The sequence below is a fragment of the Schistocerca piceifrons genome, chromosome 1 (assembly GCF_021461385.2).
Source record: "Schistocerca piceifrons isolate TAMUIC-IGC-003096 chromosome 1, iqSchPice1.1, whole genome shotgun sequence".
NCBI classification, from domain to species: Eukaryota; Metazoa; Arthropoda; class Insecta; order Orthoptera; family Acrididae; genus Schistocerca; species Schistocerca piceifrons.
Window position 1 is genome coordinate 527,920,227 of NC_060138.1, and position 17,157 is coordinate 527,937,383.

The window sequence follows — 17,157 nt, forward strand, 5'->3', positions numbered from 1 at the left end:
AGGGACAAAACATGGCGCCACCAGTTTGAGCGTGAGGGCTTGACAACCTTAAGAGAGACATGAATGGACATTGATTTCAGATAGATGAGGAAGTGCAAAGTGGGTGTGACTGTGGATTCATCAGTGACCAATCGCATCCCATGAAACAGGAACTGCTCATCTCATCTCCCAGTGGGATAAATGTCTTAACATGTACGTTCATTGCTTCTGAACAAACCATTCCATGGTCCCATTGTGACAGGCGTTCGGTTTTCATTTGATGCCCCTCATACGTATGTTGTCTAGGTATTGCAAATAGTGCAAACACAGTCAATAATTTGAAGACCTTATCGAAGGATAAGTGAAATTATTTATCCAATACACTACTAGCACGAAATTTAATAGATTATCCCAACCACAAGATCACCAGAACACCAATTTCGTTGTAGATTATGACGACACATTTTCCGTGAACTCTCCGTGTCCCATTTATATCATTGATTGCAAATGTGTGGATTAAGTCCAATGATAAATGAAATGCACTTGAGTCAGAGCATGCTGGCAGGTAGTTACATACAAATTTGTACTGCGTTGGTCTGATGTGAGTCTTGTTCACTTATCAGTCCTAGTCGTGTAACGTTACTGTCAAAATCGAACAACAATTTTTTTACACATTATTGCGTGTATAGAAGTAGGTATTAGCAATAAATATAATATTGATGTATTGGTTTTCTTTTGTGTGTGCTTATTTTTGCCTCCCAACATTTTTGAGCCTAAATAAGTGCATTTCAGTTGACATATAAAAGAAAATGAATTCAAAATGTGCATTAGGACAGCTGTGTGAGAAGCAAAAGCAAGATTTTAGATGCTGATTTCTCAAAAATCGTAAAAAGGTTTGGTGCTATATAAAATCAGTTAATGAAACAAAATCGTTTGTCCAAATGTTCATCAGCCTTGGTCATATCAAAGTAGAAGATGAGAAAAATCAAGACCAAAATACAAAAGTCTACCTTTTGAAACTGTTTCACCAGAAGTAAGTGAATACAGAACTGGAAAAACAAGCTGAAATTGCTTGATAGAGGAATGTTTACAGGACCTGATGGTGTGACCATGAGATTATGTTTGGAGTATGCTGACCAATTTTCTAGCATCAGTTTAACATAGCTCCCTGCCAAGTGAATAGAAAAATGTACAGGTCATTATCTACAAAAAGAATACTTAAAAAAGACACACACAAAACTGTACATGCATACAACAGACGTTGATTTCGTATGGAATTATGTGATATATTGTGCTCACATAAGATAACTTTTCAGTAGACTGAACTAGTCCTGTGTACAAATTGACACGGTTAGCTCAGCCACCAGTTGTTTGAAACTCAGCTTGAAACTCAGCTTGATCTGACATTCATGAGATACTGAGGACAGTAGATAGCAGAGCTCATGTTGATGCTGTGTGTCTTTATTTCTAGAAAGCCTTTGATACAGTTCTACGTTGTCACCTTGTAAGAAAAACATATGGATGCAGAACTTATATGAGCAGATATTAATTTGAATTGAACTTCCTAGCAGACAAGTTAATCTTAATGGAGAAGTATCATAAGATGTCTGGTGTACCTTAAGGTACTACGATAGGAGCACTACTGTTGACATTACATAAAAGGTGTCTCACAATTCATGTTACACACTTCTAGAGATTGTGGAGGGGACTTAATAAATCAAGTTTTACATAGGAACCCATGTCCGTAAATCCAGTGATGCAACAGTGTGTCAAAGAAATAGGTCTGGCACCTGTACATGTATGTATATACAGAGTGATTCTGTTATGCTGGAGAAGGTTAGGGTCCCTGTACTGGAAATGAATGAGTCAGTACTGGAAATGGAGGAGTCAAAAGTTATAAGCAAAACCGTTCTGATACCTCTGACAATGGACTAAAAGTTGCCTATCCTACAATCTTAGCAACAACAGTACCAGTATATGTATTCCAGTGTGAGAGATATGAGAAGAGTTACGGTTTATAGCTTCTGACTTGTGTGTTTCTGGTATGTGAAAACCTTACCTCAAACTGATACATTTATCCTTTGCCATCATCCTAGAAAGTCTGTATAATCATCATGGAATTGCCCTTTATCCTTTATATACATATATTTACAGGTGCTGGCACCTCTATAGTGTCATTGGATGATGTTTCTGGACATGAGTTCCTGTGTAAAACTTGATGTGTTAGGTCCCCTCTACAGCTTCTAGGAGTGTGTAATGTGAATTGTGAAACAGTGACCTATCTTATAACATCTGTAACCATATGATGCTGTTCACAGATGATGCACTTGTCAACAGAGAGGTGACATTGTCAGAACTTGTTATGAAATGCAGAGAGACTTTGAGATGATCAGTGCTTTGTCGAAAGATTGGTAACTGACTATAAATGTAAATAAATTTAATGTAATACGTGTAAATAAATGAGAAGATCTGATACTGTTTGACTATGTGATTGACAGTCAGTCATTTGAATCAGTTACAGTGGCCAAGTATCTAGCATCTTCTGTCTGAAATGATTTAAGACAGAAGGGAGCACAAAACTTTATCTGTGGAGAATGCAGATGCCACACTCAGATTTGCTGGAAGATTCCTGAGGAAGTGTAATGCACATGGAAACGTGTTAACTTGCAAAACTCTTGTTCTACCAGTTCTTGAGTACTGTTGGTTAGCCTGGGACCCTTTCCAGGTTTTATTGATGAAAGAGATAGTAAAGATTCAAAGTATAGAGGTGCGATTCAGCTCAGACTTGTTTAGCTGGTAAAAGGTTTCAGATAAATGTTCATAAAAATGCTCTGGTAAATGTTGCAAGTGAGGCAGTATAGATAGCAGAGAGCCATTTTCATAAAATTCTGGGAGCCCACATTCCAAACTGAGTCAAAAAACATACATCATCTTACATCATACATCTCACTTAGTGACCACAACACTAAAAAGAAATTCGGGCCTGGAATATGAAAAGAAAAGAGGTGGAGGGGGGGGGGGGGGGGGGATGAGACTTGCTACATGTACTAGTGGAAAGTGAAAGGTTCATAAACTGACAGTGAAAGACAGCTGAAAAATGTGCTTATCTTGCAACTTAGACCTGTTTTAAGTAATTGCATATTGTCTAACATTTTTCCAGCTAATTGTTTCTAGTAGTGAAGTGTGATAATGAGAAGTATGCAGATATACTGATCTATGACTGTCATAACCTCTTCACTGGGCTGAAACACAATAAAATGTTCTAATGTGCCAAATCAACTTCATAAGGAAAACACTCCAATATTTTATGCTTTGTATACATGTTACCCATAGCCTGATCACATTTTGTCGATATGATGAAAACTGATTTGCCCCCTTTTTCTGTGCAGGCTTCTTCTCAATGCTTTTTTTGATCCAATTTGTTTAAATGACTTCTGGAGTATTTTCTGGTATTGCTGTACTCTGCATGTGAATCAGTGAGAAGAAATCCTTTTTCACCCAAGAAACTATGGCCATAATATTTCTGGTATATGAAATCAACTACGCCCTTTTTTTTATGCGGGGCAGCTAGCTTACAACCACAACTGTATTTATGGTTTTATTTCTGGCTTGAAGAGATAGGTCTACACAATGTGCACATTAAGAAATTGGCTCATAGATTCAGTTGCATAGTTTGGTGGTCCTAACATCATTAAAAACATTATTTTCTCTTCGACTTTTTTAAAGCACTGCACAAATGTGGCAACAATTTTGAAGAAAGCTTTACCATAGATTGTTGTTCACACAAAATGTGCCACACTGTTTCTTTTGATATGCCCTGGGTGTTATTTGTTTCAAGTGCCATCATAATAGGAATAAAACGTAGTTCATATTGACACCACATGTAGGCCAAGCAAAGAAATTCCCACCAAGCTGTGATTCAGCTTTGTGGGAGGATCATTTCCCTAGACTTCGTAGCACTGCTATATTACTGCCTTGTCTTCAGAAACTGTGTTGCAGCTCAGTTTCATTCCATAGTTTGGAGAAAGTTCTGCTCCCTTTTTCTGACCAGCTCACAGTCCCTTTGCAGGACAAGATTGGTTTATACAGTAGTTACCAGTCACACGTTCAAGAAAATGTTGGTTTGTGTCCATAGGACACAGCCAAAAATCAAATTTCCTGTAAAGTACTTCCCTGAGCATGAAAATGGTAATTGAGTCTAGAAAGCACAAAGCAGTAATTTAGTTAGATAACTTCATAAGTTAGGTCATATAAGAAGATATTTTTCTTGTTAATAAAAGAGATTTTAGATAGCTGATATACTCATAATTAAACATTATTTACCAAGAGAAATGTTGTTTATGATAAAACTTCATGCTGCTCACCTATTCTTTACAGTTTCTGATTTCTTCCTATTCCCATATTTAAAAGCAAATTTTTAGTGACAAAATATTATCCATTCTGATGGAAAATGAAATGTGGTAGCTGAGAGCACTTTCAAACTAAAGAATTGTTTTGAACAGTTGAATGTTGTGTAAAGTGTTAACTGCAGGAGGGAAATACATAAAATCATGGAAGTGTGAGAGGTATTTGGTTTCTGACAGATTTTAGGATCTTTGTAACTCACAAACATAATTAGTCTCTGTTCCATAACAAGCTTGGACGTCTGATCATGAGGTTTGTAAGTAGTTCCATGAAGAACTTAATTGGCTGTTTTAAATACAAAAATCATAGTGTCTGTGACGCTGTAGAAGACACCTCAATTGAGTGTAAAAGACTTGTCTTTTAAAAGTGATTTTGATGTTGTAGGATTGAAGATTCTTCACCAAGGGATGCTGAGGGAAGACATACACTCTGGTCTCGTAGCAACTCAAAAGCTGCGTTGCACTCTCCAGGTTCTGCCTCCAGCAAAAGCTTCAACTTGCAGGTGGCTAATTGGCGTATGGAGAGCATTGTCCGGGACTCTGACTCCGGCAGTGAGGAGGAATTTTTTGACTGCCAAGGTATGTATTTCACTGCTTATACGTTGTTGTGGATGTGCCAGTCTTGTGAGGCTTTTATTTATTTGTATTTTAATGACATTGACTGAGCTCATGCAATGTATGTTTTGACTGATGTGCTTTTTGTAGGTAACAGTTAGATCTGCATTTTTCTACACACAGAAGAAATTGTTAGAAAGAGTGTGTGTGTGTGTGTGTGGGGGGGGGGGGGTGTGGGGGGGTGTGTGTGGGTGTGTGGGTGTGTGGGTGTGTGGGTGTGTGGGTGGGTGGGTGGGTGGGTGGGTGGTGTGGGTGTGTTTTGATAATATGTTGGTACTCATTAAACTCCAAAAATCATAATGTGGCTGGTACAGTGTCTGCTGTGGGATTGGCATTAAGAAGTTCCTTAGTCCGTAAAGGGAAATAAAAAGGAAAAGAAAGAAATTAAGTGCATTGTTTGGAAAAGTAAAACAATGGTTCTTACAGTAATAGAGTTGTCAAAATTTGTATGCTACACAGTTTCCTTGTCCTGCAGCACCAAGTCTCTCTATACATTTTTTTTTTCTTTTCTTCTATAAAAATTCTTGATAACTGTCATATTTTACCATAAACATGGGCCATATTGTGATTTCAGGAGGGCATACTGTCACTTGGGAGCTTTGATGTTCAGTTTGTTATTTATTTCAGATTTATGTTACTTTTTTTAACTATGTGTCAATGAGTGTAGCTTTGTGAAACCTGATGATGTTTAGTCCATTGTGAAGTTCAGTTGTCTGCAAGAGAGAAAGCATTTGTCAATTCTTTTATGTAGTCAGTTTCCATTATGCATTTTGTTTTGCATATGATCTTTAGGTGTGTTGTATATTATTTTCCTGTTTGTGTGAAGATTACACTATTTATTTAATCTTGACCATCTTATTTGTTGCTACATGACATTATCTCATAACAGCTTTGCATAAGGAGCCACAAGCCATAATGTAACATTATAGTAATTGGTTATTTGTAGTACAAGTTAACATGCAGTAAAATTAATCTATTTTAAGAATTGATTCTCCTAATCTCTAGGCATGCAATGTATTTTACATTTGGCAAGTAGGTAGAGTGTTCACATTTGGTCCCATTCAGTACTCCACATAAATCTGTCTCGGAAACAATAGCTAGATGTTAGCTTTGAAGTAAAACTGTGTGCGATACCTTTCTTCTCTGTATCTATTGATCCCTACACATGGAATTTACAAAGCCTTTAATGGTGCTTCATTCTGGGCTTCATAAATTTTCTTCTTTTTTTCACTTTGTGTGTCCTTCTGCCTTGTCCAAACGTCCTCATTAATTTACCACTAAATTGTGTAACAGACTCCTGTAAAATTTCTCTCCATTTCCATTGCTTTCAAACTTAATATTTATGCTAATGTGAATTTCAGAAACTCTTGCAATAATTACAAGTTAATATTTGATTTTTGCTGGGTTTTTGCTCCCAGTAACAAGTAACATATGCCACACCATCACTGGTGCTCTGCACTTCAAATGAGATCAGCCTCTGTATTTGTGGGATCAGTTACTAGACCATACAGTGTTCAGTACTGGACAGAGGGTATACTCTCATAACTGTGCCGGATAAAACCTTTCCATTGTGCCGAATGGATATGGAAATCTGTTGTTCCATAAAGTGCACCATTATTCTGGTGATAATATTATTTCCATTTCCTTAAAATTTTGGGTTAATGTAAAATTTTTACACTGTCTTACTGGATGCAGTAACTTCACATTACAGCCTCTGTTAAATGCATGTGTAAATTCCTGAAATGGATACTTGTTTGCATTTTGTCTGAAGGCCATTCTCCTGTAGCCATGTTAACAGCATTTTCAACAATAGTTTCCTAAAAATGGTTCTTTTAAAATAGGTGCTATGTTTGCATGCAAATAAACCAAGTAATGGGAAAGAAAGTACTGCCTCTTTACTACCATTGAGTTTTGGTGCCAGGAATAATTGAGCCACTGAGCATGCTGTAATTCTCTATAACGTCATTTGGCAAAATAATATTATGCAGTGATTTATTGGAGTAGTGAACTGTGTAGCCTTAAAACATCTCCCTGACTCTACTGAATAAAAGTGGTATTGGTGACTGGTCTAATGCACATTATGGTAGCCACAAGGAAGATGACACCAAACTATGAAAGCTTCGGCATACATGAAATATTGATTTATGAATGTGTGTCCAGTTATTCTCAGTCACTTGGAATGAATCAGAGGCAAGTGAAATCAAATTTTAAATTATTTTCTGGACAATATATGAATCATAAATGGCATCAGTAAATCTCACTCTAAGGTTCTAGTAGTGATAAGAGGTCTGGTCTATTGTCATACGTAAAAAGAAATCATTTCTAAACTTTCTTGAAATTTTCAACAATTTAAGACTGTTGGAAGTGATGCAGGGGAATCCATAATTGCTCTTAGAAATTATTTGGTCACTGGTAGAGTTCCAGCAGGATATGGTGGTCAATGCACAGTGACAAGGTTTCATCCAGGGTGCTGGATTTGTCCAGAAGGGGAGGTGACAGTGGTTGCCATCTTTTGGCTGGTTGACGATAATGGAATCGAGGCACATGGCCTGCAATCTTTCTCAAATGACTTTACAGAAACTATTCAATAAAAAAAAATATTTCTGCTTTACTTATAGCTTTATACATCAGGTTGATGAAGATGTGCCCTTCATTTCATTAATGGTCACAGTTATTGTGATATTTAAATGGAAGTAAGACAGTGTGCGAAATTTAAAAAAGTTTGTGATGAAAAGTAGTGGTCTCTGTGGTTTTGCATATGGTGCATATTACTTAATATTTTGCTATGTGTGAAATTTAGCAAACACACTGAATTTTTATTAGGCTTGGGTGGAGGTCTCTGTCTGTCACCAATCTTGAGAAAATTGATCTGACATAACATACTCATTTGGAATGGCACTGAGCCAGAGTGGAATATCCACAGCATTCCTCATATTTCATAAATGGTTTGATATATCAAAATGAGATTTTCGCAGATGACAGCATGCAAAGGGGAGAGGATTTTTCCATATCCTTATAATGCAAAACTTCATTATCTGTCATGTTATTCTACTAACTACACACTTTTTTGATGAATTGGAACAACATAAGTGAAGACATTACACATTTATTTTGTGCTGAGGATGTAATTTTTCATAAGATCCTGACCTTACTTTTCCTCAGTTTCTCACTTAATAAACTGTTGTTTCAGAATCCTCTTGCAATTGCGTCTGCACAATGTGTTAGTGAGGTAAGACTGTGTAAACTCTGCTGTATCTTGGCAAAAGAAGCAAATTCTAACATGGCAACCAGAGAAATGTGTAGGTTTTATTCAAAATTCGCCATTCATGATGCTTCTCTGAAAGTTATGAGTTGTTAACAAGCCAGACGAAAATAAATCTTTGCATTTGTGGTGAAATTCTGTGTAGTTGCTAACCAAAGCAGAGGTGACAGTAGATCTTTTTGAATGGCTACCATGCAAGTGTGGGCATGGAAGGGCATCACTTAACATCTTCAAAAAATGTGAGCATAGGCTTCAGTTTTAGAATGACACTTCCCCTCCAGCACTTGGTATTTACAGTACGGCACCTGCCCGTAACCACCACCACTATCGCTCTCTGCAGGCATGCCGTGCCATGCCATCTGCACATTCACTGGCCATGGTATTCTGCACGGATTCCAGCCACAGAGTAGAAACTTGTGTGTTTATGAAGCAGTTTCTTTTAAATTGACATATTCCATTAATCCTATTCCTGTTATTGCTTCATTGAAACTGCCATCTGCTCTTCACCAAGTACATTATCCCATTTGATATACTCTTTTCTTTTTCTCTTCTTTTTACCTGCAGTATAGTGTAGGTATCTACGTATTAGGAAAAAAAATGGGAATTTTTCAGACGATGTTTAATATTAAAATTTAAAAGGAGTAAAATGATTGCTGATCAAAATTTCACTAGAAACAATTGTAGAGCCACAGAAGTTTTCCATCTGCTTAAAATCAGTGGTAGAAGGCATGAGTGTGCAGCATACAGCCTGTAATCATCAGATTAATTACATTTTCTTTGTTAATTTGAAAGCTTTCCATATAAATTTGTAGGTGAGGATGTATTGCGCAATTGATAGTTTTCATATTGGGCCATATGAAAAAAGATTTTCTCCCCATGTATCGAATGTTCCAACAACATATGGAAATGCAGCTGGGTGATATTTTCATCAACTGCTGATATTTCAACAGGTGAGCACACAGTCATTTTCATGGCATCACCTGGCTGCATTCATGTATTAAGTGGCGACAGTGTGGTACTCTTGGCTCTTTTCAGTATGAGTAGAATGTTTACTGACACTATTTATTCTATTTGTTATATTAATTAACACATCCATTCACATGACAGCCTAAAGTCACTGTCACGTGGAGCAAGCTTTGTCATAAGTTTGCATAAGTTTGCATAGTGGCATGTATGGCTGCTGGCCAGTAGGTACTGGGGACAGCTAGTCCACGCGCACAAAAACAGTTTAGCAGCAAGTTGGTAGCAAAGTGTTTCAAGTACAGATATTTGTTGTAATAATTAGGGATTTTCTTAGACTATATGCATAAGTCTTCCTATATGCAAAAATTAAAGTGATAATATTTTCTTTTGCTTCCCTATGGAGCCACTTGTCATATTTAAGACACTGTAGTTCCAACTGAGTGTCTTTCTGTCATAGCCATGCATGTGGATTGTGATGCCCTGTGCTGATAAGGCTCTTGATTATCCAGTGCAGATAGGAAATTATAAGGAAAATAGTGCAAGAACTATCATCTGAATACATGTGAAACACTCTGCCAACAAGCAGTCTAGCAGTGTGTGCTAGCAACGTGGAAACTGCTGTATGGACTGTCAAGTAAACTTACAGCAAATCTTACTCTGTGTGGGGCAGGCTTGATAATACATCTGACTTGTACCCTCATGACTATGAGGTTCCCTACAGCTGGTCAACACTTGAACTTTCTCAGAGCTTCCCACATGCTTCAGGTAGAGTGTTGATGAGCTTCATGCTTCCTCATAGTATGACTTGACACCTTAGCAATGAATATGTCAGCATATTCTTGCAATGTAATACACTCTACTTTGAGCGCTTTTTTGGTATTCTAAAACAGCTGCATGATTATGGTGTGCAGTTTGGCCTGTTGGGTGTCCGCATTGGAAGGTTTCTGTCAGGGACTGCTCTGTATGCCAGATGAACACAGATAGGAAAGGCACCTAAGATAGGTAATTATAAACTTCCCACTGAGCACTGCCACTGAGGAAAGGAGAGTAAAATTAGAGGTTAGTAGCGGAGAACGGCATTAAAGCAGTACTTAAATTGCTCATACATTTGATCTGCATCTACAGAACTGAAGTGAGAATAATAAAATTTGATGGTCAGAGAAGAAACTTTCTTGCTAAGAAATGTGTAACACTAGTGTTCAACTTGCATGTCAAGAAAGTAATAAATAAAGTGAAAGAAAATTTCAGCACAGAAATAAAAGTTCAAACAGGAAAAATATTGTGGTCATGGTTTGCAGATGACACAGCACTTCTGACCAGATGTAATGGAGACTTAAGACTTCTCAAAAGAAAGCAGCAGTATGAAAGAAGAAAAATGAAGTTGATAAAGAGAAGTAAAAAGATGAATAGTGATTTGCTTAATATAAACCTGAAAACACAGTCATGGAAGAAGGTGTGTGTCTGGGGCACAGTACTGTGTGAAAGTGGAATGTAGACCAACAAGATTGCAGAGAAGAAACTTTAAACAGTTGAAATGTGGGGGACTATTAAAGAATATTAAAAATTAAGCATAAAGTACAAAATGAAAATGGACTAAAAGAAGTAGGTGAAGAAAGAAGCTTCTGGAAGACCCTTACCAGAATAACTTTTCTTTTATAATCGTGTTCCTATGTTTAACTTAATGTGGAAGATTTTAAAAGGTTCCCTCGTGTTACATAAGTGTAATGAAAAATTTAAGATTTGCATTTGCAGTTGATGAAAAATAAAAATCTTTGAACTGTATCCCATAAAATGAAATTTCATTGACAGTTCACTGAAAACATATCAGATGCAGATATTTTCTGGCATAAAATGAGAATTTCTGTGGCCATCACCGAATTAATATTTGTATAGCAGGCAATCAAAAAGTTTCTGTTCAGAGGCCATTACAGTCCAGAATTGTTGTGCCAATCAGGCAAAACCACTGTGAGCATTAAGACAATTGTCCTACTGACATACCAGTTTGAAGAAACCTATTTGGTAAAACAATGTGCCCTGTAATGTGAGAAGACCATAACTGCCTGGTGCACATCCTCTTCCAACAGAAATCATTGACCCTTCAAGGGCCTCAAGGGCCTTTTTGAGTGACAAAAGGTGTGATAATTGAAGGATGAGAGATCAGGACTATAGGATGAGTGCTATAGTGTCTCCCACATGAGTTAGCTTAACTTCTGCACTGCTGCATTTACGATATAGGAACATGCGTTATCAAGAAGCAGCAGCACCTCAATAATGGTTTTCGACAGGCATGCTACCCCACACACATTCTTCATTGTCCAGTGGATGTCTCTCTGTGTTTGTCCGTAAGCAGCCAAAAAAAAAAAGAAAAACAGCACATTGGTCCCTTATGAACACATTTTGTAATGAGGTCACCATAGTTCATGTTTCCACATTTACTACACACATGTTGGAAAGACACAAATGCCTCACTAATCCCTTACCTACGTGTCGATGTCTATATACCTGCATCAGAGTTGTAATATGTTGCATATATTCTGCAGCAATGCCCTCAAACAGAAACTTTCTGATTGTCCCTTACAGTTGTTGTCAAAGGTGTGCGCTAATGTTTCATCTAGATTTACAGGAGCATCACCTGATGACTTTTTTACAGAAATAAATATATTTATACTACCCCAAACCTAAGTAAGTGGAGTGTAAAAAGGAATCTTTGATTCACCCAGGTATCAATCAGTGACTCCAGAGCACAATTATAATTAAATGCTAAAGTAAATAACAGTAACTGCGTATAGACTTCTTTTCCTTCATAAGTTATATTGTTAATGTGTTCTGTTACTTTCTCGTGTTTGATGGTAATTATCTTCTCTATCATGGAAATTAAATATTAACTGATTCTGGGGATGTTATCCCTCCCACTTTCTTCAGTTAACTTCGCATCCATCCTTGCACTTTCTCTCCACCTCTCCCTCTCCCTCTCTACTATGTGCTGTGCATGAAATGAGGATATATACACACACTATTCCTTGTGTTTCTCACCCAAACGTTTGATGTAAAGACAACCTTCACAGTTGGTTGGTAAGCTTAAAATAATATGTATTTTCCTTTGTATTAGCTGTAAATGTAGATCAGACATTTGAAGAAAATACTCATTTCTCATTTTACGAATAGTGTTATGAAATGTATTATGTGATGGTATGTCTTTGTTTCATATAAGTAGAGAATGTAAATTTTATTTTGTTATGGATCTAGATTTAAATCTCTGTTGAGAGTGGAAGTTTTGTCTCAGTCTGTGTAGAAGTGTGATATGATCCAAATTATTAAAAAAATGTTGTAAGAAACATTTACTTGATGATTGTGTCAACACTGTCAGTGGTTGAAGATTCTAGTGATGCTATCTGGAAAACAAAGGTAGAGATGTGATAGAATTATACTTATGACTTAATAGTGAATTATTTCATGTCGAAGGTGCTGTTCTAATAGTTCATTGGATGGCTATAGAAAGTGAACAAATAACAGAACAAAATAATTTGTGTATTATTGAAATTTTAGGTGAATTGTAGGTTTTGTTTCCATTTTGTCAGAGATAAAATTCTTGAAGATTATTACAGGGGAATTTCAATTTTATGTTTTTTGTGATTCTTTGCCATAAATTCGTAGCACCTGTGAAAAACCAATAAGATCGGTGCTAAAAATTCCCCGATTTCTCATTTCTTCCTAGTAAGGCTTACCTCGATTCTATGTTTTTACTCAACATCTTTCTTGACTTTGTTCCATTCTCTTCCTATTGACATTTGATGTGACTGAATGAGTGCCACAGAAGACAGATGGTTCCCACCATGGGTGGTGACGGAACTAAAGAAATACTTTAGGCCATTGCAGAGAGGGAAGACGTGAGAGAGAATTTGCTGACATAATCCACAGTCGGTATTGACACCCAAACCCAACTTGTAAAGTTTAGTTTCAGTGTGCAGTTGCGCAGCAATGGAAAAACAGTACAGTCAATGTGAAGTGTTCCAGACCAAGCCAATATGTGATGAAGGGGCCCAGCCGCCACTTTTTCTTGTGCCACTTATAACTCGGTCTTGTCTTTTTGCATGTATTTCCGATGTACTGTATTCAGCAACAATATCAATTGTAAACCTTTTAAAATGAAACACTGTGTCTTGAAGAATATGCTCAGTCAGAATCGAGGAAATGTCGGACGTTTTTTACTAGTGAGTTCTTATTGGCTGGCAGCTAGTTACTCGCACAATGACCAGCGCAGCCACTACACCACAGTAACACACATAAAATGAGTGGCTAAAGTCTAGATCGGGGGCAGTGGCAGTGCTTATCTATTGCTCATAGGTTGGCAGCACATCAGTTTTTTGTAGCCAGTGAGAGAATTCTTTGATGTAAAGAAAGAGAAGTGAGGCAATGTATTTGTAGCATTGAAATTGAAACCGTTGTCTTGTTTGCTATTTCTCAGTGTATTAGTGAGTTTCAAGAGAAATATTTTGTGATTATGGCAGCGAGTGCTATAAAGTGGACTGATGTTGATGCATGTCTTGTCAGTTAGTTGCAGGGACACGAAAATGTGTCAAATATGGTGGTGAAATAAATACGCAATTGATCTTCATGAGCACACTTAGTACGAGGGGGGATCCAAAAGAAGTCGGATTGTTATCATAAAAAATTTATTGATGAACCTTTTTACAAAATTACTTCAGTCACCTTCAAAATACTCTCCATTACATGCAATGCACTTGTCAAGTCTCTTTTCCCACTGTTGGAAGCATGTCTGGAACTCTTCAAGTTTGATATTGTGCAGTGCCCTTTGCGAAGCTGTTTTTACCGCCTCCACATCATCATAACGCTCCCCTTTTAGCGTTTTTTTCATTCGTGGAAATAGGAAAAAGCACAGGGCTAGGTCCAGCGAGTACAGAGCATGGGGAACGACAGACCACCTCCGAGATGCCAAATAGTGGGTCACTCGTAAGACCGTGTGTGCTGGAGCGTTGTCATGATGCAGAAACCAGTCACCTGATCACCAAAGTTCCGAGCATTTCCCCCTCACATCCTCTTGTAGATGCCTTAAAACATCCAGGTAAAAGTGCTGGTTAACAGTCTGGCCAGAGGGTACGAATTTCCGATGCACAATTCCACGAACATCAAAAAAGACAATGATCATTGTCTTCACATTTGACCTCACTTGCCTTGCTTTTTTTGGTCTGGGAGAGTTGGGAGTCCTCCACTGGCTTGACGCTTGCTTGGTTTCTGGGTCATACCCATAACACCAACTCTCATCCCCTGTAATGACTTCGTTCAAGAAGTTTGGATCATGTGCAATCTCTGTTTTCAAGTCCTGACACACATTCATGCGGATGGTTTTTTGCTCCTGTGTGAGAAGGCTTGGAACAAATTTAGCAGCAACACGTCTCATGTGCAAATCCTCACTCAAAATCCGCTGGCACGAGCTCCAACTGATTCCTGTCTCTGCTGAAATTTGGTCGATCGTTTGATGACAATCCTCGTTGATCTTTTGGTGGACCTTTTCAATGTTCTTCTCATTTCGCGATGTTGAAGGGCGTCCAGAATGAGCTTGGTCTTCAACACACATCTCACCACGTTTAATGCACCCAAACCACTCGAAAACCTGTGTGTGGCTCATAGCGTCCTCCTGGAAAGCGTCATGAAGCATTTGGTGTGTCTCCGTCGCAGTTTTTTAAAGCAGGAAACAAAATTTCACACACACTCTTTGTTCTTTTAAAATTGCCATAACGACTTCGCAGAGGTAACCCGCCAAAAGTTAGAGAAACACAATACCACACTTGCACATTCAGCTCTACACTGACACTGTCTGCGCAGCTGTTTCATGAAGGTCTCTACTAATACCATCTAGTGTGAGAGCCCTGCACTAAGTCCACAAGTGGCAGTGCCCTCGGAGTCCGGTTTCTTTTGGGTCTCCCCTCGTAAGTGGATCAATGTTTTTTTAAATTGAATCATGGGAGAAGCAAGGTAGATCAATGTTTATACATAATAGTCACACATTTTATATATCAGTAAACACTGATGCACCTATCTTCTCCCATGATTTAATTAAAAAATGTTGATCAACTTACTCAGTGTGATTGTGTAGCTCAATTGTGTAACAAGACAGAGCAGAGAAATATTTCACTGCTTTTTTGAAGGTATCATGAGTTGTGACACTGTCATTGGTTTGCAGATGCTAGCACAATTTAAACAGCTGCACCTGAAAAAGGAACAATTAAATTTATAATCCTCATTTACAGTAATGTTGCCCCCTCTCTTCTGAATGTATTACTTCAAAACATATCATCTCCCTGCTAATCTCTCATTGGCTGTGTAACATGCAGCTGACACCTTTTGTTCTCATCACACATTGTGACAAGCGCTGATAACATTCCTGCATGAAACACGTAAGTACGCCGCTGGCCCTATTCTAGACTTTCACCAAAATGGGCTTGCCTGCTGGATGTGTAAGAGGGGGAGTGACTCTTGAATGTTAGGAGTGCAAGTAGAGTTGAAAGCATTTTGTGAAGTGCTGAAAATATACTTTTCAGGCAGACAATGTGCTATGGAAGAGATGTCACAGATACGTCACAGGGAAATGGAACAAGGGTTTTGCGATAGCATATTTTAAAGACTTTCGTGTTCAAATCTGACACGATACAGTTGCACCAAGTACATACACTACTCATGTTGATAATTTGTACCACTCACTGTGGATCATAAAGATCATAAGCAGTGATAGAAGTCATGAAGCAAAATTGTAATGCGTGAGCTTTTTTTGAAGTTTACGTTTTACAAAGTGTATAGAAATTCACAGAACCAATTTCTAATATGCTTGTAATGTCAGCTGGGGAAGTGAACTCATTTTTTCACATCTCTGTTTCTCTCATTGCCTCTAAAATAACACTTTGACAGCAGTGAGCGTATAGACGGCTTGTAAGAAAAGTGTTAAACGATAATAGCAGTGGTGACAATGTTTGTCATTAAGCAGATGTCCACATTTATGCTTATGGTTTAATCGCTTAGCTGTCATGATATTTTCAGTTTAATTCACCTTGTTCATCAACTTGTTGCCTTTTTTCTGTACGAGCACAAAGAAAAGCTCTCTAAAAAACATGTGTTTTGATGTATAATTTATGGTCATAGCATGTCAGAAAATAGCTGCATTACCTTGTATAAGATACCAAATTATTTGAGTTTATGGGGGGGTCAAGATGTTACATACGGTAATATCGAATCCAACATTAAGTATTCGCTTGTTCATAATGAGTTAACTTTATTTTGATCATGTTGGTACAAACATATCCGCTCGAATACAGAGTTTGGAATGCACGAGATCAACAGTTTTCAAAGAAGTTCATTCTCAAAGATGAGGCGGTCGACTCTTGCAGTTGCTCATCAAGCCTAAAATAACACTTTAACATTGGTAGAACATGAAGTGCAGCTCATAAGGAAAGCATTAAACAATAACAGCAATGGTGACAAAGTATATCATTAAGCAGACTTCCACATTTATGCATATGGAAATAGAAATTTGTGGTAAGTTCTTTGGGAGTAAACTGCTGATGTCATCAGTCGCTAAGCTTACACACTGCTTAATCTAACTTAAGCTAAGGTTGCTTTTTTCTGGGTGAGCACAAAGGATGAGCTCTCGAAAACACCTGTTTTGAACGTATAATTTGTAGTTGTAGCATGCTGGAAAATAGCTCAATTACCATCTACCCAGACACCAATTTCAATTTTTTTATGAGTTTTTACCCGCTGTTACACATTTGTAATTTTTTTAGAACTGATGAAATTTATTATGACAATTTATTGTATAAACATTGCATTGTACATTTAATTTCTTTCAGTTAGACAGCTTTTATACAGAATATTTGAGAGGCTTACAGCTGATAATCATGTGTACCGGTTACATGTGCTTTT

The 17,157-nt window shown here is 37.6% G+C and overlaps 1 protein-coding gene across 1 annotated transcript in view; it reads left to right on the forward strand.

Moving 5' to 3' along the window:
- LOC124798491 (protein retinal degeneration B) overlaps window positions 1-17,157 on the forward strand; it is a 565,476-nt gene that overhangs the window by 344,643 nt on the left and 203,676 nt on the right. Inside the window, 1 exon segment of the mRNA XM_047261931.1 lies at window positions 4,768-4,961. Within this exon segment, the coding sequence (XP_047117887.1) occupies window positions 4,768-4,961 (194 nt within the window).